Source organism: Amyelois transitella, chromosome 31 (genome assembly GCF_032362555.1).
Source record: "Amyelois transitella isolate CPQ chromosome 31, ilAmyTran1.1, whole genome shotgun sequence".
In the NCBI taxonomy this organism is placed as follows: Eukaryota; Metazoa; Arthropoda; class Insecta; order Lepidoptera; family Pyralidae; genus Amyelois; species Amyelois transitella.
Window position 1 is genome coordinate 4,020,001 of NC_083534.1, and position 21,966 is coordinate 4,041,966.

Here is a 21,966-nt window from a genome sequence, read left to right on the forward strand (position 1 = left end):
AGGCCAACTTGGTAGCTGATGATATACCCGTCTTCCTCGCTATCTGTGATATTTCACTCTGCAGTTTCTCAAGTTGAGCCTGTGAAAGAAATGTTAGAATAGAGAATAGATTTTTTTCTCTAATAGATTGACTTCCCCAGAGCCTAATTACAGACACTTAATACCCTAATACCCCCTGGAGCCCCTCTCACCTTCATCATCAGCCTCATATCCTTGGATGGAGCTCACAGCCGGTCGTTAAGACCTTTCTATAGCCCGTTAGAGACTCGATAGCCTATTACAGACACCTAACACCCCGATTCCCCCTCTCACCTTCATCATCAGCCTCATATTCTTGGATGGAGCTCACAGCCAGTCGTTAGGACCTTTCTATAGCCTGTTAAGAGACCTTATACCCTAATCCCCTTTGACATATTTTTGGATAGAGCTCCCCCTTGACATATCTTTGGATAGAGCTCACACCTAGTCCTTAGGCCCTCTCCAAAGCCTTTTAGAGACCTGAGATCTGGAGCCCCCTTTGACCTTCATCCGAAGCCTCATATTCTTGGATGGAGCTCACAGCCAGTCGATAGGACTTTTCTTTAGCCTGTAAGAGACTTGATATCCTAAATTCCCCTAAAACCACCTTCATCATCAGCCTCACATCCTTCGATGAAGCTCACACCCAATCCTCAGGCCCTCTCCAGAGCCTATTACAGACACCTTACAGTCTAATTCCTCCTGGAGCCCCCTCTCACCTTCATATTCTTGGATGGAGCTCACAGCCAGTCGTTAGGACCTTTCTATTAGCCTGTCAAGAGACCTTATACCCTAATCCCCTCTCACCTTCATCATCAGCTTCATATCCTTGGATGGAGCTCACACCCAATCCTCAGGCCCTCTCCAGAGCCCGTTAAATACCTGATAACCTATTACAGACACCTAACACCCTGATCCCCCCTCTCACCTTCATCATCAGCCTCATATTCTTGGATGGAGCTCACAGCCAGTCGTTAGGACCTTTCTACAGCCTGTCAAGAGACCTTATACCCTGATCCCCCCTAACCCCCTCTCACCTTCATCATCAGCCTCACATCCATCGATGAAGCTCACCCCCAATCCTCAGGCCCTCTCCAGAGTCCGTTAAAGACCTGATAACCTATTACAGACACCTAACACCCTGATCCCCCCTCTCACCTTCATCATCAGCCTCATATTCTTGGATGGAGCTCACAGCCAGTCGTTAGGACCTTTCTATAGCCTGTCAAGAGACCTCCCCCCCTAACCCCCTCTCACCTTCATCCGCAGCCTCTCGGCGACCTGTGTGAACTTCCCGGGCTCGTGGAAGCGCAGCGCCCGCCTGGCCCGGGCCGCGGGCTTGAGCGCCACGCGCGGGTCGAGCCAGGCCGCCGCGGCCGGGGGCTCCGCCGCGCCCGCGCCCGACAGCTGCGCGCGGAACTCCTCGCGCCGCTTCGCCCTGATGTTGGCCTGGTGGAGTAATCACAATATGTATGTAAATATCACATTATCATATTATATAAATAAATAAATAAAATATATATATATACGATAATATGTATGTAAATACATACACACATGTATACATATGTATATCTGTATAAGTATTTATTTATTTATTATAAAATAAATATAGTACTGTTGAGTTAGTATCTCGTAACACAAGTCTCGAACTTACTTCGAAGATATGAGTTATCCTATCAGTATTATTTGTAAAAAAAAAACATATTACATACCTACATACATATGATCACGTCTATATCCCTTGAGGGGTAGACAGAGTCGATTGTCTTGTAAAGACTGAATGGCCACGTTCAGCTATTTGGCTTAACGATAGAATTGAGATTCAAATAGTGACAGGTTGCTGGACCATCGCTTAAAAGAAGAATCTCAAGTACATAAGCCTTCCCTTAGTCGCGTTTTACGACATCCATGGGAATGATATGGAGTGGTCCTGTTCTTTATAATCTGAAACCCCCGAAATGTCAATTAGTTTGAGTGCTAACCGATGCTCTAACGGTGAGGGAAAACATCGTGAGGAAACCTGCACATTCAGGCAACTGGACGCGTAACCATGATCGATCCAACACGGGTTAGGTTCCCCTGCAAAGCTTGCGGAGGTCAGACGGCAGCCGCTTCGTGTGAAAACCTGACTCACACAATCCAGGGTCCATGGTCAAAGGCGCACCCCGGGCTCCTCTCCAGTGCAACCAGGACTGAAGCCGGGAGGAAGAAGATCTCCTGAAACAACCCACCTTAAGAGTAGGAGCCACGTGTGTCAGCTGTACTCTCTTGCCGGTCGTGTCCACGGTGCGCCCCTCCCTGTCCAGGATGAGGGGCGCAGGCCCCGCGCCGGCGGCCAGGGCTCCGCCGGACAGCTTGCGCTGGATCCGCGCCTGGAGCTCAGCTATCTTGCGCTGCTTCTCCAACTCCTCGGCCGTGATGGGTGCGGCTGCTGCAGGAGATATTAATATATACATATGGTCACGTCTATATCCCTTGCGGGGTAGACAGAGCCAACAGTCTTGAAAAGACTGATCGGCCACGTTCAGCTGTTCGGCTTAATGATAGAATTGAGATTCAAATAGTGATGGGTTGCTAGCCCATCGCCTAAAAAGAATCCCAAGTTTGTGAGGCTATCCCTTAGTCGCCTTTTACGACATCCATGGGAAAGAGATGGAGTGGTCCTATTCTTTTTCATTGGTGCCGGGAACCACACGCATCATCGCATTATTAATTGAATTATGGATAGGTAAATAACAATTGACAATATTATAATTAACTACTTTGTCATATTTTGATGATAAGCGATACAGAGATATAATTACAATAAATACAGGATGACTTTTAATTCAACTGCATAAATTTAACTGTTAAGTTTACTCATCTAAAGGATATTAAAAAACGTTAAAAGAAAATTATCGGTTCAGCGACGCGTAAGATTCAGAGGTCAACGACACAATTCATTCAGCTGAGCGATCTCTACAACTCTGTACTTTACTTACACAAAAGCGTAAAGAATAAATTAATATATACGGGACAAATTACACAGATTGAGTTAGCTTCGAAGTAAGTTCTAAACTTGTGTTACGAGATACTAACTCAACTTTACTAGATATATTTTAGAATAAATACTTATATACATAGATAAACATCCAAGACCCAGGCCAATCAGAAAAAGTTCATTTCTCATCATGCCCTGGCCGGGATTCGAACCCAGGACCTCCGGTGTCACAGACAAGCGCACTACCGCTGCGCCACAGAGGCCGTCAGTATTATATATATATATATGTATAGTATTATATATATATATATATATATATAGTAATTGTAAAAATAAATGTGATAAATGTATAAAATACAGATTCAAATTCTTTTTTGTAATAGTGCCGTGTGGTTCCCGGCACTATTACAAAAAAGAATAGGACCACTCCATCTCTTTCCCATGGATGTCGTAAAAGGCGACTAAGGGATAGGCTTATAAACTTAGGATTCCTCTTTTAGGCGATGGGCTAGCAACCTGTCACTATTTGAATCTCGGTTCTATCATTAAGCCAAATAGCTGAACGTGGCCATTCAGTCTTTTCAAGACTGTTGGCTCTGTCTACCCCGCAAGGGATATAGACGTGATCATATGTATGTATGTATGTATAAAATACACATCATTCTCTCTCTGTTGTTTTCATAAAATATATGATATATATGTATATATATAGCCCTTCTCCCATTGCAGCGCTCGACATGGTGACGTATCAATTTAAGACGGTTCCCTTTTCACAAAAGCGTAAAGAACTTCAGACGGTACGGTGTTACAAACATACTGACCAGGCTTGGAGTATAACACGGGCTTGATGACGCACGGGGGCGGTATGGAGCTGGTCTGCGTCACCTGCATCTTCAGCTGCTGGGCGGTGGCGGCAGCGGCGTTGACTCCTGGCTTCGTCTCCTTCAACGCCTGTAATGCCCTCTTGCGCTCCTCAATCTCTTTTTGGGCATTGGCCATCATCAGCTGGAAACATACATTTTATTTTATTTTTATATACGAGACAAATTACACAGATTGAGTTAGCCTCGAAGTAAGTTCGAGACTTGTGTTACGAGATACTAACTCAACGATACTGTATTTTATAATAAATACTTATATAGATAAACATCCAAGACCTGGGCCAATCAGAAAAAGTTCTTTTCTCATCACGCCCTGGCCGGGATTCGAACTCGGAACCTCCGGTGTCACAGACAAGCGTATTACCGCTGCGCCACAGAGGCCGTCAAATTACCGGCCGTACGTAAATTATTACATACATACATACATACATATGATCACGTCTATATCCCTTGCGGGGTAGACAGAGCCAACAGTCTTGAAAAGACTGAATGGCCACGTTCAGCTATTTGGCTTAATGATAGAACCGAGATTCAAATAGTGACAGGTTGCTAGCCCATCGCCTAAAAGAGGAATCCTAAGTTTATAAGCCTATCCCTTAGTCGCCTTTTACGACATCCATGGGAAAGAGATGGAATGGTCCTATTCTTTTTTGTAATAGTGCCGGGAGCCACACGGCACCGTAAATTATTAGTCACGTCTATATCAATTGCGGGGTAAACAGAGCCGGCAGTCTTACTAGTATCAGACGTGATACTGGTAATAGATTTATTTTCAAAATTGGATATCACATATGATACCTTGTATCCAATTTTGACAATCTCTGTGGCGCAGCGGTAGTACGCTTGTCTGTGACACCGCAGGTCCCGGGTTCGAATCCCGGCCAGGGCGTGATGAGGTAAGAACTTTTCTGATGTGAGGTCTTGGATGTTTATCTATACAAGTATTTATTATAAAATAAAGTATCGTTGAGTTAGTATCTCGTAACACAAGTCTCGAACTTACTTCGAGGCTAACTCAATATGTGCAATTTGTCCTGTTATATACTTATATCAGGTCAGGGAAATTAAAAAGAAAAATGCGCCCATAACACAGGTACAGTTTTCGGGGTCACAGAGATGAGATGAGTGAAAGTGTACCTTTATCCTGTCTGCACTGAGCACCGCTATCTTTGAACCTACTGTCTCACTCTCCGGCATGACTGAAGGTAGCGGCAGAACTTCTATACCGTTGCCTGTAAAGAATGAAAAACAGAATTTTTTAATTTCACATACTCCACATACATACATATATGTAATCGCGTCTTAATCCCTTGCGGGGTAGACAGAGTTGACAGTCTAGTAACACACTATATAATATAATATTGTTGAGTTAATATCTCATTACACAAGTCTCGAACTAACTTCAAGGCTAACTCAAATTGTGTAATCAGTCCAGTATATATTAATTCATCCATACTAATATTATAAATCTGACGAGTTTGTTTGTTTGTTGTTTGAAAGCGCTAATTTAGGAACTACTGGTTCGAATTTAAAAATTATTTTTGCGTTGAATAGACCATTTATCAAGAAAGCTTAAGGCTTTATAACATCATGCTGCAACTATAAGGAGCAAAGAAACAATGGGAATTGTGAAAAAAAAACGGGTAAAATTATTCATATTTGAGGGCTTCAATGATGCCCAAAATAACTATTCCACGCGAACGAAGTCGCGGGCACAGCTAGTTATATTATAAGACATTCTTTCTTGCCATTTTTCATTGTTAATGCTCAATGTAAATTACCACCCGTATGGTTTCCGGCCACATATCTTCCCATTGGATGATGTAAAAGGCGACTAAGGTCTAGGAAGGCTATTAAACTTGGGATTGTTACAGCCATACAGCTGAACGTGACCTTTCAGATTTTACTAAATTGTTGGCTCTGTCTACCCCACAAGGGATGATGTGATATTTTTAAGTATTTACATTATCCAATATAAAATATCATTTATTGACATTTGGAGCAGTTGTGGAATTCTTGTGTCTGAACCAAAACGTACCAGGTTCAGTCCCTGGTCAGGTCATAACGGTAATAAAACTTTTCTAATTAGCCAGGGTTTTAGATGTTTACTATTTATTACAAAATATAGTATTTTTGAGTTAGTATCTCGTAAAACAAGTCTAGAACATATGTTGATTTTCCAAAAAAATGACATTACATTCATCCCAAGTATGTGAAATAAAAAACTGATTGTTTTGGCTTAAAAAGCATTTGTAACAATACTTACTTAACATTTTCTCCCTATCAATCTCCTTCTCTTCTTTCTCCCTCTTCTCTTTTTTATCATCATCATGTCTGTCCTTAGCGTCCCGGTCACTGTGACGAGACTTCTTCGAGTCCCTACTCTCCTTGTCTCTGTCCGAGTCGCGATCGTGTTTACGTTTCTGTGACTTTGATGAAGATACGAGCTCTTGCGCGAGTGCTATCACCTTGTCGGCTAGTTTGCTCGCCTTTTTTGAGTCTATGTACGAAGATAGCTTGTCTATGATTTTTCGTCTTTCGTAACTGAAAGGGAAATTGAAAATTATTCTAATCTTTTCTTAGCTGGAAACCGAAGATTTCATTATCACATATAGGTTTTGCGATTCACAAATCCTATGAATTCATATAAAACATAGCAAAGTAATGGACATATACAGCATGACTTCTTGAAGTATGTATTATTCCAAAAAAGAAGATATTGTAAGTGTATCATACTTTATAATAGGAATACATGAAGATAAGAGAATGCAGTGTGGTTCCCGGCACTGATAGAAAAAAGAATAGGGCCACTCCATCTCTTTCCTATGGATGTCGTAAAATGCGACCAAGGGATGGGCTTATTGACTTGGGATTCTTCTTTTAGGCGATGTACTGGCAATCTGTCACTATTTGAATCTCAATTCTTCCATCAAGCCAAACAGTTGAATGTGGCCTATCAGTATTTTCAAGACTGTTGGCTTTGTCTACCCCGCAAGGGATATAGACGTGATTATATGTATGTATGTAAGAGAGTGTTTTCAAAAAAACTTAACAACTTACCCATTTGTCAGACATGAAGATATTGTGGAAAGAACGGAACTATCCGATTTCCCAAGTGTTCTGTATATAGCGCCATCTAAAGAGGACTTCAGCTCGTCAACTTCGCGGCGAGAAAGTTGTACAGCCATGGTAAACACAACAAATTACGATTAAGGTTACATCAACTTTGAGGTTATGTAGAATAAACAATGTCTTAGTAGATCGAATTTCCGTTTTCTAGTATACTTAATTTTCACCATTTACTAAATCTATAAATTACATTTTATTTTAAGTTATTTTTCAATGTTTACGATTTATTTGCGAGTTTATAACTCCAATTGAAAAATGACTGACTAACTGACGTAAACAATGACAATAGACAAAACAGTTAATCTGTCAATAGTATTGATGTGTTGGAATGACATGACATGAAACTCGACAATTACGGACCTGTTCGTTAACCGGACCGACCAGATCGCGCGAAAATTTATCATTGTCTCATTTCACATAATAAAGAGCGAAACATAGATTTTCGCGCGATATAAGAGCTTCGTGCATGCCATGCTACGGGGGCTGCATTGACTGCATATCACTTATTCTGTATCTGACATTTACCGAAGAGATAAGAAGAGAAAAAAAAATTAATTTTTTGACTTCTTCGTAATCAACGTTCCTGAACAGGCACATAGTGTACCATAGAGACATAAATTTTTTTCGTCATAGCAAAAGGCAAAGCTCTAATGTCAGCTGTCAAGCAGACAGACCTTTAGCCTGATAGTGACAATGACAAATCGTGTTACGGTGTTACCTACCGGTTGTTTGTTGTTGGTTATTCGTTGTTTCCAGTCTACGCATCACGTCTAAAACTATAATTTTAGCACAATACTGCATCTTTCGTACACATTTCATACATTTATCGCTTCTACAACTTTGAATACAAACTTTTCACGTTTTTTGTGTTCCCAATTGGGATAACCTCAATGTCTTCAGAAGACGAAGATGTGCCCCTGCCGAAGAAGAGTAAACAGATCCACTATGGATCCCTGGAGGAGCAGGAGAAAGCCAGGCTGGCGGCCCTGGCCGCCGCCGCTAAGGAGGGCGTGGAGGATTCTGATGGCAAAGAATTGGGAGACATTCAAATTTCCAATGGTTAATACCTTAAAATCTTAGTGGAATGTCAGTTTGCGTGAGGTTGACTTACTGCCAATTTACCTTATCCTATTAATACATGTTAATAGGAAAGTTTGTCAGGAATAAACTTAGGATTCTTCTTATAGCTGATGGGCTAGCTACCTGTCACTATTTGAATTTCAGTTCAATCATTAAGCCTAACACCTAACATGGCCTGTCTGTCTTTCCAGACTGCTGGCTCGGTCTACCCTGTAAGGGATATAGACATGATTATATGGATGGATTGATGTTAACTGAATGTTTCAATGCACTAGCAAATTCAAAATTTTAATTCATTCAATTGTCAAATTTTTGGTTCCACAACATTGGTTGACGTCAAATAAATTACGTAAAACTAAGTTCACTGCCGCTTCCAAGGCGTCAGTGCAGAAGAAGCGGTAACAAACCTTAGTCTTAGCATAATTCTTTATTGACTTTACAGAATATATGGAGCTGGAAGAAGAGATGTCGAGGGACAAGAAAGCTCTCCTCGAAGAGTTTGAGAGGAGACGGAAAGCTCGGCAGCTGAATGTGTCCACAGATGATGATGAGGTATCACCGCTTACTTGACAATAATCTTCATCAGCTAAATCATTTTTTTTTAAACTAGAAAAAACCGGCCAAATGCGAGTCCCGTACGAAGTGTTCTTGACCATCATCATGTTTATTAAAACCAACAGAAAAACAGACGTCAAATTGTATTCAACAAATTGCCTGATACTTTAAAAAATCTTGACATAATGACCTTAAAAAAGAATTTAAAAGTACTTCTTATTGAGAAATGCTACTATAATGTTCAAGAATTTCTAGATGATATTATTATAATTTAATTATTATTAATATGCATGCACTCAGGAATTATATAATTATTTTTAATTGACAACAAATAAGGCTTTTTTAATTTTTATTTAATTTTAATTTCATTCTTACTCATTAATTTAATTGCTTGTATGTTTTGACATTGAAATTTAATTTTAATATGATATTGTACGTCCATTAGGTTAGGACAGCTCACAGTGATGATCAAAAATATGTAACAGCCTTTTAACCTGTGTTGCACAAGAAATATATTTGGTTTGATTTGTATGTATGTATGTGTAGGTGAGACGCAGTCTGCGGCAGCTTGGTGAGCCCGTGTGCCTCTTCGGCGAGGGCCCGGCGGAGCGGCGCGTGCGCCTCAGAGACTTGCTCAGCTAGTGAGTTTGTTGTGACTTTTTTTTTCTCATAACCTAGTTTTTGTACATTGTTTTTAATAAAATTTTTTAAAACGTTAAGCCGTAGATGCCGTGTGGTTCCCAGGCGGTAATAGAAAAAAGAATATCACCACACTGCCTCTTTCCCATGGATGTCGTAAAAGTCGATTAAGTAGGGTAGGCTTGTAAACTTGGGATTCTTCTATTAAGGCGATGGGCTAGCAACCTGTTACGATTTGAATCTCAATTCTATCTTAAAGCCAAATAGCTGAACGTGGCCCTTCAGTCTTTTCAAGACTATTAGCTCTGTCTATCGCGCAGGGGGTATAGACGTGACCATATAATATGCAATATAATATACTACAAACTTTTGCATTTATAATATTAGTAAGTATACATATATTATGAAGGTGAATTATTGAACTTTCTTGACTATATATATCTACTAGCTGTCCCGGCAAACGTTGTTTTTCCATTTAAATAATTTTTAAGTAATTTCTAGTTAAAAAAAAGTTCACTAAGGGGTATGAAAAATAGATGTTAGCCGATTCTCAGACCTAATGAATATGCATGCAAAATTTGGTTAAAATCGGTAAAGCGGTTTCGGAGGCGTACGGAGACAAACATTGTGACACGAAAATTTTATATATATAAAGATTATGTACATTAATTATTGAACTTTCTTGACTATATATAAATATGTATGTATGTATTTTATTATATTTGTTTATTTCAGTCTCGGCGAGGACGCGATCCACAAGAAGCTGGAGGAGGAGGAGGCGCGCATAGAGAGGGACCGGGGCAGGGAGGGCACCTGGTACCACGAGGGCCCCCCGGAGCTGAGGCAGGCGAGGCTCTGGATAGCCAGATATTCTCTGCCGAGGGCCAAGAAACGGTTAGATGGGTGATATTTTGTACATACATACATACATATGGTCACGTCTATATCCCTTGCGGGGTAGACAGAGCCAACAGTCTTGAAAAGACTGATAGGCCACGTTCAGCTATTTGGCTTAATGATAGAATAGAATTGAGATTGATATTTTATTATCGTCAGTGTTAATTTATTTGCCGTGTGGTTACCAGCTTCAGTACAAGAAAGAATAGGACCACTCCGTCTCTTTCCCGCGGAAGTCGTAAAAGGCGGCTAAGGTATAGGCTTACAAACTTAGGATTCTTTTATAGGCGATGGGCTAGCAACCTGTCACAAAGCCAAATAGCTGAATTTGGCCTCGATAAATGGTATATTCAACGCAAAAAGAATTTTTCAATTCGAACCAGTAATTTCTGAGATTAGCGCGTTCAAACAAACCAACAAACTCTTCAGCTTTATAATAGTATAGATTATGAAATATATATATATATATAAATCTCTATATCTTTTAATTTATTATGCTAACTTTTGTGCGGGGCTTCGCCACCGTGGTAATTACTAGAAAAAAGTAGCCTATGTAATTCCTAAAGGTGTATTTTTTATATTTTTATTATATTATATATCAAGAAAAAAATAATACAATTGAAATTAAGACTAAGGAGAAACTTTATACAATTGGCACTATTTGTTACTAAAGAAATTTCTTACAGTAGATCTATTCTGTGTAACGGAATTTCATCAATATCGGTTCAGTAGCATTTCAGTTTATTCGTTACAAACAACATATAGAAAAATACAAATCTTTTTCTCTTAAGTGTGGATTAATATAGATAATTAATTTCAATGTTAAATATTTATGAGTTATGATGTAAAAAACAGATTGACGAAAGCGCGTGAGGAGCTCTCGTTAGCGGGCAGCGTGCGCGCGGCCGCCCGGCAGGAGTCGCAGAGGCGGGCCTCCGCCACCGCCATATACTGCAGTCAGGTGCGGCTCACAGGCATACATACACGCATATATACATACATGCATGCGTACATACATGCATGCATGCATGCATAAATACATACATACATGCATGCATAAATACATACATACATGCATGCATACATACATACATGCACACATGCATACATGCATACATACATACATACACTCATAAATACATAAATATGGTCACGTCTATATCCCTTGCGAAGTAGACAGAGCCAACAGTTTTGAAAAGACTGAATGGCCACGTTCAGCTCTACCCCGCAAGGGATATAGACGTGACTATATTTATTTACGACAATATGATATAATATTGTTTTGTTTGCAGATCGGCGACACTCGTCCGATAAGTTTCTGCCGGTTCAGTAGCGATAGTAAGATGCTCATCACTTCCAGCTGGTAATTATGGTTTTTTATTTTTTTGTTGTGAATCACTACGTCATACGCCATCAGCCAATAGCTGCGAAGCGTGTTAGGTGTCAACCAATAGCGGCGAATCTAATATATTTAAACGAGCAATTCTTGTATATATATAATCAGGATCTGGGAAACGGCTCCAACGATTTTCATGAAAGTTACAGATCAGGGGCTTTTCAGCTCAAGGAATCGATTTATGAAGGTCCTAGGTTCGAGAAAAGCTCGGTTCCCAAGATATATAAACATTTTAAAAACCGCGTTTTAAGAAACTATGTATATCAGCGCCATCTCTGGTAGACCGAGCAAAGCTCGGTCAACCGGAAACTATTTTTAATCTGCGCTATATTGACTTAGTCTTGGACTCCATACTAATGAAAATGTGAAAGTCTGTTTGTTTGTTCGTCTTTAACGTCACAATATTATGTATGTATGTTTCGTTCACAAATTTCGAACGAAAGTCGAGAGGAATTCCACCTTTTTTTCTATTAAATTTGTAATTATATAACGTATGATGACATGTTTGTACATTTGTACATACATAAAATCACGCCTTTTTCCCGAAGGGGTTGGCAGAGACTACATCTTTCCACTTGCCACGATCTCTGCATACCTCCTTCGCTTCATCCACATTCATAACCCTCATGCAAGCTCGGCGGTTTCGGGTACTCTTGACCTGACCCTTTACCAGGACGTCCTTAATTTGATCAAGATACGTTCGTCTAGGTCTTCCCACTCCGACCTTTCCCTCCACACTCTCCTTGTATATCTGCTTAGTCAACCTGCTTTCATTCATCTCTCCACATGACCGAACCATCTTAACATACCTTTTTCTATTCCTGTAACTACATCTTCTTTCACATCACAACATTCCCTTACCACGCTGTTTCATATTAATGGTGGAGTTAATTGTAACATTCTAAATTAAAATAAATATTCATTACTAGCCCGCGACTTCGTCCGCGTGGAATAGTTATTTCGTGCATCATTGAAGTCCTCAAGGATGAATAATTTTCCCAAGTTTTTTTCACATTTTCCATTATTTCCTGTTTTCCATTATTTCTCCTCTCTTCTGGTAGTTGCAGCGTGATGTTATATAGCCTTCCTCGATAAATGGTCTATTCAACACAAAAATATTTTTTCAATTCGAACCAGTAGTTCCTGAGATTAGTGCGTTCAAACAAACTCTTCAGCTTTATATTATTAGTATAGATTATTGGACACTTCATGTTAATTAATAATTGTCATATCGTATGGTTTCACAACATTGGTTGACGTCAAATAAATTACATAAAACTAAGTTTACTGCCGCTTCCGAAGCGTCAGTGCAGAAGAAGCGGTAACAAACTGCACTGCAGCATTTTCTTCAACAGCGTCAACTCCACAACTGTCCAAGCTAAGAATAGAAATGTGGACGACATAATACATTGTTCAGATTAATTGATTTATATGAGACTAGAAGGTCCGCCCGCGACTTCTTCCGCTTGGAATCAATCCCGCGGGAACTCCGGGATAAAAAGTAACCTATATGTTATTCTGTGTCTTCAACTACACCTACATACCAAATTTCATCGTAATCGGTTCAGTAGTTTTTTTCGTGAAAGAGTAACAAACATCCATACTGACAGCCTGACACACAAACTTTCGCAGTTATAATACTAGTGGGATTTAAGGATTTTGTAGGTTGCCGTGTGGTTCCCGGCACCAATAGAACAGAATAGGACCACTCCATCTCTCTTCCATGGATGTCGTAAAAGGCGACTGAGGGGTAGGCTTACAAACTTGGGACTCTTTTTTTTTTTTAGGCGATGGGCTAACAACCTAAATTTTAACATTAAGCCAAACAGCTGAATGTGGCCTATCAGTCTTTTCAAGACTGTTGGCTCTGCCTACCCCGCAAGGGATATAGACGTGACCATATATATATGTATGTATGTGTGTTAATCAAAATTGACAGGTCAGGGCTGGTCAAAGTGTGGTCGGTGCCGGAGTGCACGCTGTTGCAAGTGCTCCAAGGTCACACGTGCAATGTCAGCGCGGCCACCTTCCACCCGCAGGCCGTGTCGCCCCCGCATTTCAACGAGAAGGTATGTTTGTTAGGGTGGGTCACTCTAGTATGGAAAAAAATAAAAGTACATACATACATATGGTCACGTCTATATCCCTTGCGGGGTAGACAGAGCCAACAGTCTTGAAAAGACTGAATGGCCACGTTCAGCTATTTGGCTTAATGATAGAACCGAGATTCAAATAGTGACAGGTTGCTAGCCCATCGCCTAAAAGAGGAATCCTAAGTTTATAAGCCTATCCCTTAGTCGCCTTTTACGACATCCATGGGAAAGAGATGGAGTGGTCCTATTCTTTTTTGTAATAGTGCCGGGAACCACACGGCACGGCACAAAAATAAAAGTTTATGAATCAAATTCTCATAATAATTTTATGTTGTAGTGTATTAAAAACAGTAGTTTTAGCTAAAAAACGGATAATTAGTCATAAATCTTCAGCCCGCGCATGCGCTTCAAAATTATACATTTTAGAAAAAAACACCTATAAACAAATGTCGTAATTCTTAATTAGAAATTACTTAAAATACTATTTAAACATAACAAATATTTAGATAAAAACACATATTAACGTTAGAAACAAAAAAACTTAACAAACATTGTTTGTACTGGATTTAGTGAAGAAAATATTTCAAGAAATTCTCACAAGAATAAACAAAGTATTTACATACATATAATCACGTCTATATCCCTATTATATATACTATATATCCCTATATTTCTGCTTGTTTGTATGTTTGTAGCAAAACACGAAAACTTTCAAAAAAAAATTTGGGATTCTTCTTTCAGGCGAAGGGCTAGAAACCTGTCACTATTTGAATATCAATTATATGGCCTTTCACTCTTTTTAAGACTGTCAGCTCTGTCTACCCCGCAATGGATATAGACGTGATTATGTATATGTATGTAAGTACGTATGTATGTTATATTATTTAGCTAATTATTGTTGTTTTTTCTCCAGATAAACGCCGCCAATGATCCGACATCTGACCATAAAATGGACGCGTCGGAAGCTAGCGAGCGTTGCGCAATGGCGTCATGCGCATACGACGGTAGTGTTCACCTTTGGAACTTTGTCAGGTAATTTAGATTGATTTATTTATTTATTTTTATCTGAAATACATACATAGATTGATTTAATTATTTTTTATTTACTTTTTTTATGCTACATACATACATATGGTCGCGTCTATATCCCTTGCGGGGTAGACAGAGCCAATAGTCGCGAAATGACTGATAGGTCACGTTCAGCTATTTGGCTTAATGATAGAATTGATTTATTTATTTTTTATTTACTTTTTTATGCTACATACATACATATGGTCGAGTCTATATCCCTTGCGGGGTTGACAGAGCCAATAGTCTCGAAATGACTGATAGGTCACGTTCAGCTGTTTGGCGTAATGATGGAATTGAGATTCAAATAGTGACAGGTTGCTAGTCCATCGCCTTTAAAAGATGCCAAGTTTGTAAGCCTATCCCTTTGTCGCCTTTTACAACATCCATGGGAAAGAGATGGAGTGGTCCTATTCTTTTTTGTATTGGTGCCGGGAACCACACGGCACAAGCTTCAATGATGCCCGAAATAACTATTCCACGCGGACGAAGTCGCGGGCACAGCTTGTTTTATGTACATATAAGATGTTCATGTATGCATGTTAAACGCGTAATAGGCTATTTGACAAAGTTCTAAAAACTATCTTAGGGTATTTATTTGTTTATAAGGAGCCCTAAACAAACACTTTTCAGTCTTTATTTTAGCTATTTGACGGATTTTGTTAAAATAATGCTATATTTTTATCTCGCGTTATTACAAATCGCTCCCAAAAAAATAATATTAAGACTGATGACATAAAAGAAATGTATATATTTATAACAGTCAAATAGCCTAATGTATGTATGTATTTTCAATCGTACCAGCTCATCGCCGATACAATCGCTTCCCGGACACGGGCCGAGTCGCGTGTCCAGGGTAGAATTCCACCCGTCCGGCAGATTCCTGGCGACAGCCGTCTACGACAACTCTTGGAGGCTGTGGGACCTTCACACTGGTGAGTTGCAGTGCAGTTTGTTCCGCCGCTTCTTCTGTACATGCGCAATGGATATAGACGTGATTATATATATGTATGTATGTACAGGTAATGTGGATGAAGCGAAGGATGTGTGCAGAGATCGTGGCAAGTGGAAAGAGGTAGTCTCTGCCTACCCCTCCGGGAAAGAGGCGTGATTTTATGTATGTATGTTATATTATGTAATTTATTAGGCTTTGGAGACGGTGGTAGTTATGATTAGATTTGAGTGATGTGACGTCAATTAGTGGTATCTTGTGTACGATTTTGAAAATTAATCTTTTATATTTTATTCTAATAAGAATGTTTACTGGCCTTTGATTGGATTTAATCCAAAATTGTTCGTTCATCAGGACCATATGTACCTATTTTCTATATATGTATATGTGTGTGTGTGTATGTATATTTAGTGCCGGTGCGTTTCCGGTACCAATAGAAAAAAAGAATAAGAAAAGGCGACTATAGGATAGATATATATATATTTTGGGCAATTTAGTTTTAAATAAAAAAATAACACTTCTTGATTGGATGTGTTTATATTACATATATATATATATATTATATGGATTGGCAATAAATATATACGGGACAAATTACACAGATTGAATTAGCCTCGAAGTAAGTTATAGACTTGTATTAGACTTGTATTGCGAGATACTAACTCAACGGATAATACTTATTTAGATGAACAAATTAATAGATGATACCTATTAATTTGTACTACCTACAATTCTTCACGAGGATCATGCCAAATGAACATACATACATACATAAAATCACGCCTCTTTCCCGGAGGGGTAGGCAGAGACTACATCTTTCCACTTGCCACGTTCTCTGCACACTTCCTTCGCTTCATCCACATTCATAACTCACTTCATGCAAGCTGCCAAGCTTCTTCAATCTAGTACAATATGTGTAATTTGTCCCGTATATATTTATTTACATACATACATACATCGCCTAAAAGAGGAATCCCAAAGGCAAAGGGTCAGGTCAAGAGTACCCGAAACCGCCGAGCTTGCATGAAGAGAGTTATGAATGTGGATGAAGCGAAGGAAATATGCAGAGATCGTGGCACTATATATATATATATACATATATGTTATTATTCCCAGCCACGGAAGTTCTCCATCAGGAGGGTCACGCGAAGCCCGTATACTGCGTGGCGTTCCAGGGGGATGGTTCTTTGGCCGCTACCGGGTAATTATTACATACATATAGTCACGTCTATATCCCTAGCGGGGTAGACAGAGCCACCAGTCTCACAACGTACCTACCACTGATACCATTCTATCTTAACATAATATACATTCATAAATTAATAAACATTTACATATAGTCACGTCTATATCCCAAGCGGAGTAGACAGAGCCACCAGTCATGAAAAAACTGATAGGCCACGCTCAGCTGTTTGGCTTAGTGATTGAATTGAGATTCAAATAGTGACAGGTTGCTAGCCCATCGCCTAAATGAGGAATCCCAAGTGTATAAGCCTATCCCTTAGTCGCCTTTTACGACATCCGTGGGAAAGAGATGGAGTGGTCCTTTTTTTTTTTATTGGTGCCGGGAACTACACGGCACTGCGAAGAACCACACGGCAATTTTTTTAATATTACAGAATAAATCTTATAAACTTAATTGTTGGTGGCAACATTTTTTTTTAACTGCTTCCGTTTCTTTTTACGCTTTGGTGTCGCATCGTTTACATTTTTAACTAAATTAATAAATAAATAATTATTATATCAAACTTCAAACGTTTTTATGTTCTTTGCCTGAACAATGGTAAAATAAATCTTATACTAATATTGTAAAGCTGAAGAGTTTGTTTGTTTGTTTGAACGCGCTAATCTCAGGAACTACTGCCCGGCAAACGCTGTTTTGCCAATTATCCTACTACTATTATAAAGGCGAAAGTTTGTATGGATGTTTGTTACTCTTTCACGCAAAAACTACTGAACCGATTACCATGAAATTTGGTATGTAGGTAGCTGAAGACCCAGAATAACACATAGGCTACTTTTTATCCCAGAGTTCCCGCGGGATTGATAGGGTTTCCATGCGGACGAAGTCGCGGGCGGCCTCTAGTATTAGTATACATTGATGTATACTACATACATATGGTCACGTCTATATCTAGACAGAGCCAACAGTCTCTATGTATACTAATATTATAATATATATGTATAATATTACAATAAATAAATAATTAATTACACATAGCGGTCTGGACGCGTTCGGCCGCGTGTGGGACATCCGCACTGGGCGCTGCGTGATGTTCCTGGAGGGGCACCTCGGCGCGCTGCACGGGCTGGACTGGAGCCCCGCCGGACACCAGCTGGCGTCCGCCGCCGCCGACAACCAGGTCGGTGGCGCGCGCATGCATACATTCATACATACATACATTCATACATACATACATTCATACATACATACATACATACATTCATACATACATACATTCATACATACTTACATGTGGGATTGGTGAAAGTGCACATTCACATATAAACACGTCTATATCCCTTGCGGGGTAGACAGAGCCAACAGTCTGGAAAAAACTGATAGGCCACGTTCAGCTATTTGGGTTTATGATAGAATTTGGATTCAAATAGTGACAGGTTGCTAGACCGTCTTCTAAAAGAATCCCAAGTTTGTAAGCCTACCCCTTAGTCGCCTTTTACGACATCCATGGGAGAGAGATGGAGTGGTCGTATTCTTTTTTCTATTGGTGCCGGGAACCATATGGCACATTGAAATAAAAAATAAAATGTATTTGTAATCTGTATTTCACCAAAATAGCGTACAAATGGACATAGTACATACAATCATAAAATCACCTCCTCTCTCCCTCAGGGTAAGGCAGAGACGAATAATAAAATAATAAATAAAAAATAAAATCCATTTATTTCAGGCTACTGATAGGCCCATAATACAAGAGAAAATACAAAATCATCCATATTCACATTAAAATCAATCAAGTAATGTATAATAACAAATATTATAATTCATTTACAGACAAAAATATGGGATCTGCGTCGGCGAGCACCAATATACACGATACCTGCGCATACGCATCTGCAAAGCGGTTAGTGCTTATCTTATCATTTGTACAGTCATCTGAATATGTCGCTACGCAATCTTAACGATTCGAAGTGGTTATATTGACCAATTGTTTTGTGTGACTTTAATGATTCTAAGTTTATTTATTTGTTTGTTTGTTTGTTACCTCTTCACGGGTAATCTATCTACTGAATTACATACATATACATATGGACACGTCTATACCCCTTGCGGGGCAGACAGAGCCAACAGTCTTGAAAACACGTTCAGCTGTTTGGCTTAATGATTCAAAGATTCAAACGTTTATTTGCCAACTATGAGTCATAAATATAATAATGATAGAATTGAGATTCAAATAGTGACAGGGTGCTAGCCCATCGCCTTAAAAAGAATCCCAAGTTTGTAAGCCTATCCCTTAATCGCCTTCTACGACATCCATGGGGAAGAGATGGAGTGGTCCTTTTTTTTCCTCTTGGTGCCGGGAACCACACGGCTCACAGCTGTCTTACTGTGAATCTTTCATATACTAGTTTGAGTGAAAACATTTTGCTTGAGTTATATTATTCTCAATTCTATCATAAAGCCAAACAGCTGAACGTGGCCTATCAGTCTTTTCAAGACTGTTGGCTCTGTCTACCCCGCAAGGGATATAGGCGTGATTATATGTATGTATGTATGTTATCTTATATATAAAATTCTCGTGTCACAATGTTTGTCTTCGTACTCCTCCGAAACGGCTTGACCGATTCTCATGAAATTTTGTAGGCATATTGAGCAGGTCTGAGAATCAGCCAACATCTATTTTTCATACCCCTCAGTGATAAGGGTTGTCCACAATTAACATTTTTTTTTAACTAGAAATTACTTAAAAGTTATTTATATGGCAAAACAACGTTTGCCGGGACAGCTAGTATTAGGTATATAAAAAATATTGATATTTCAGACGTGAGATACCAGCGCAGTCACGGTCATTACCTACTGACGTCGTCATACGACAGGACGGCGAAGCTGTGGTCAAATCCCGCGTGGCATCCGCTCAGGACGCTATCGGGGCACGATAACAAGGTGAGAACGAATGAACGAATGCAAAATTAAAAAAAAAAAAATTCAAAATTTTTATTCATTATTATAGGATACTATTATATCGCTTAATAATTGTCGTATGGTTTAACAACATTGGTTGACGTCAAATAAATTACTTAAAAACTAAGTTTACTGCCGCTTCCAAGGCGTCAGTGCAGAAGAAGCGGTAACAAACTGCACTGCAGCATTTTCTTCAACAACGTCAACTTCACAATATTAAATTATACTTGAAATGAATGAATGAATGAACGAATTGTTTGAACAAGTCGACGTACACAACGAGCTTCTTAAACTTGTAACATATACCTACATACATATATTCACGTCTACATCCCATGCGGGGTAGACAGAGATAACAGTCTTAAAAATACTGATAGGCCACGTTCAGCTGTATGGCTTAATGATAGAATTTAGATTCAAATAGTTTATCCCTTAGTCGCCTTTTACGATATCCATGGTATTGAGACGGAGTGGTCCTGTTCTTTATTTTTTATATGTGCCGGGAATCACACTTAGTTCTTAAATTCATGACAATAAATATATATGTATATATAATAAAACTTGTAGCGGGAGCGATAATTCGGCTCGACCGCCACCAAAGGGAAGATCTTCCGCCAGGCTAGGTGTGACGCCTGGGGAACCGCGCGACAGGCAATGTTGTGTCGGAGTTTGTATTTGATTAAAATATCCAATACGGGTTAAGGTTCCCCTGCAAAAATGGTGGGGAGGTCAGACGGGAGTCGCTTCGTGTAAAAACCTGACTCACCCAATCCAGGGTCCATGGTCAAAGGCACACCCCGGGCTCCTCTCCAGAGCGGTGAGGATTCAACCGGGACTGAAGCTAGGAGGAAATTAAGATTTTAATGTTGTTCACCTACCCAGGTTATTTATATAATACATAAATATATTAAATCACGGCTTTTTCCCGGAGGGATAGGCAGAGACTACTACATCTATCTACTTGCCACGATCTCTGCATACTTTCTTCGCTTCATCCACATACATAAGTCTCTTCATTCATAGCTCGGCGGTTTCGGGTACTTTGACCTGACCCTTTGCCAGGACGTCCTTAATTTGATCAAGATACGTTCGTCTAGGCCTTCCCACTCCGACATTTCCCTCCACAATCTCATTATTAATTTTATTTATATATTCACACTCACTATTTATAAAATCTGTGACTTTAATATAATTTTGTTTGTTTGTTTGTCAGGTGATGAGCGCGGACATCTCATATGACAATAAATACATCGCGACATGTTCCTACGACAGGACTTTCAAGCTTTGGGCGCCGGAGTTGGCGTAAATCGTAAAACGCAAATGGTGTTACTAACGAAGAAAATACAGCGCCGGGCGTCTAAGTTGACCCTAGAATTTGACACTTCTTTGGCGCGAATTGGAAATTTTTCGTCTGTGGAAAATTTCTGAGTAGCGTCCATAGAGTAGATTTTTAGTTCAACTCTAGGCGGGCAATTTACTTTCGTGGTGTTGAAAACAGTGATGGGAAATCGTTTTTTTAAATATCGATATCGATTTTAATAAGGTGAAAGCTGTGCTTGACTAAACCTTGTTAATATCATGGAGAGTGAAATAATTTTGTATAATAAATGATTGAAAGAGTTGTGTGTTTTTTTTTATTTTTAGCAATGTTTTTGTTTTCCTTTGTATATTCTTCGACTTGGCTTTCCCGGTTGCACCCATATCACTCTAGAGAGGAGCCCGGGGTATGCTTTCGACCATGGATCCTGGATTGAGTGAGTCTGCACATCCAGTTGCCTGAATGTGCAGGTTTTCTCACGATGTTTTCCCTCACCGTAAAAGCGTTGTTTAATATTCAAACTACCGTACATAACTTCGATAATAGTCCGTATCCGGTATCCAATTTATCCGGGCACCTTACCGGTTCGACCACTGACTCTTACAGGCCACATTCAGCTGTTTGGCTTGATGATAGAATTGAGATTCAAATGGTGACAGGTTGCTAGCCCTAAAAGAAGAATCTCAAGTTTATAAGCCTATCCCTTAGTCACCTTTTACGACATCCATGTGAATGAGACAGAATGGTCCTATTCTTTTTTTTTATTGGTGTCGGGAACCACCTGGCACATTCACATCATCATATTGCAAACTT

General features: G+C 39.5%; 2 protein-coding genes across 2 annotated transcripts in view; one reads left to right on the forward strand and one right to left on the reverse strand.

The window, feature by feature from the left end:
- Positions 1 to 7,292, reverse strand: part of LOC106138618 (U4/U6 small nuclear ribonucleoprotein Prp3) — a 21,066-nt gene extending 13,774 nt beyond the window's left edge. Inside the window, exons 1-7 of the mRNA XM_060953138.1 lie at positions 6,943 to 7,292; positions 6,149 to 6,426; positions 5,020 to 5,114; positions 3,823 to 4,006; positions 2,253 to 2,452; positions 1,276 to 1,467; positions 1 to 79 (exon numbers count right to left, since the gene is read on the reverse strand). The exon at positions 1 to 79 is cut by the window's left edge and continues 49 nt beyond it. Of these exons, the coding sequence (XP_060809121.1) occupies positions 1 to 79; positions 1,276 to 1,467; positions 2,253 to 2,452; positions 3,823 to 4,006; positions 5,020 to 5,114; positions 6,149 to 6,426; positions 6,943 to 7,070 (1,156 nt within the window). The 5' untranslated portion in view covers positions 7,071 to 7,292. The remainder of the gene's footprint in view (positions 80 to 1,275; positions 1,468 to 2,252; positions 2,453 to 3,822; positions 4,007 to 5,019; positions 5,115 to 6,148; positions 6,427 to 6,942) is intronic.
- Positions 7,293 to 7,723: 431 nt separating this feature from the next.
- LOC106138596 (U4/U6 small nuclear ribonucleoprotein Prp4) lies at positions 7,724 to 21,454 on the forward strand. The gene is made up of 14 exons (XM_060953335.1): positions 7,724 to 8,070; positions 8,534 to 8,643; positions 9,193 to 9,287; positions 10,021 to 10,179; positions 11,038 to 11,143; positions 11,475 to 11,545; positions 13,518 to 13,647; positions 14,585 to 14,703; positions 15,544 to 15,674; positions 16,808 to 16,892; positions 17,913 to 18,054; positions 18,708 to 18,777; positions 19,696 to 19,817; positions 21,049 to 21,454. Exons 1-14 carry the CDS (start codon positions 7,902 to 7,904, stop codon positions 21,139 to 21,141), a joined length of 1,602 nt encoding a protein of 533 aa, XP_060809318.1. The 5' UTR covers positions 7,724 to 7,901; the 3' UTR covers positions 21,142 to 21,454.
- Positions 21,455 to 21,966: the final 512 nt, after the last annotated feature.

Bases quoted from the DNA above. Each gene is read 5' to 3' on its own strand.
- LOC106138596 (XM_060953335.1), top strand. From the start codon at position 7,902: ATGTCTTCAGAAGACGAAGATGTGCCCCTGCCGAAGAAGAGTAAACAG. The intron at 18,778-19,695 runs GTTAGTGCTTAT...TTGATATTTCAG, and splicing joins GCATACGCATCTGCAAAGCG to ACGTGAGATACCAGCGCAGT. The intron at 19,818-21,048 runs GTGAGAACGAAT...TTTGTTTGTCAG, and splicing joins TATCGGGGCACGATAACAAG to GTGATGAGCGCGGACATCTC.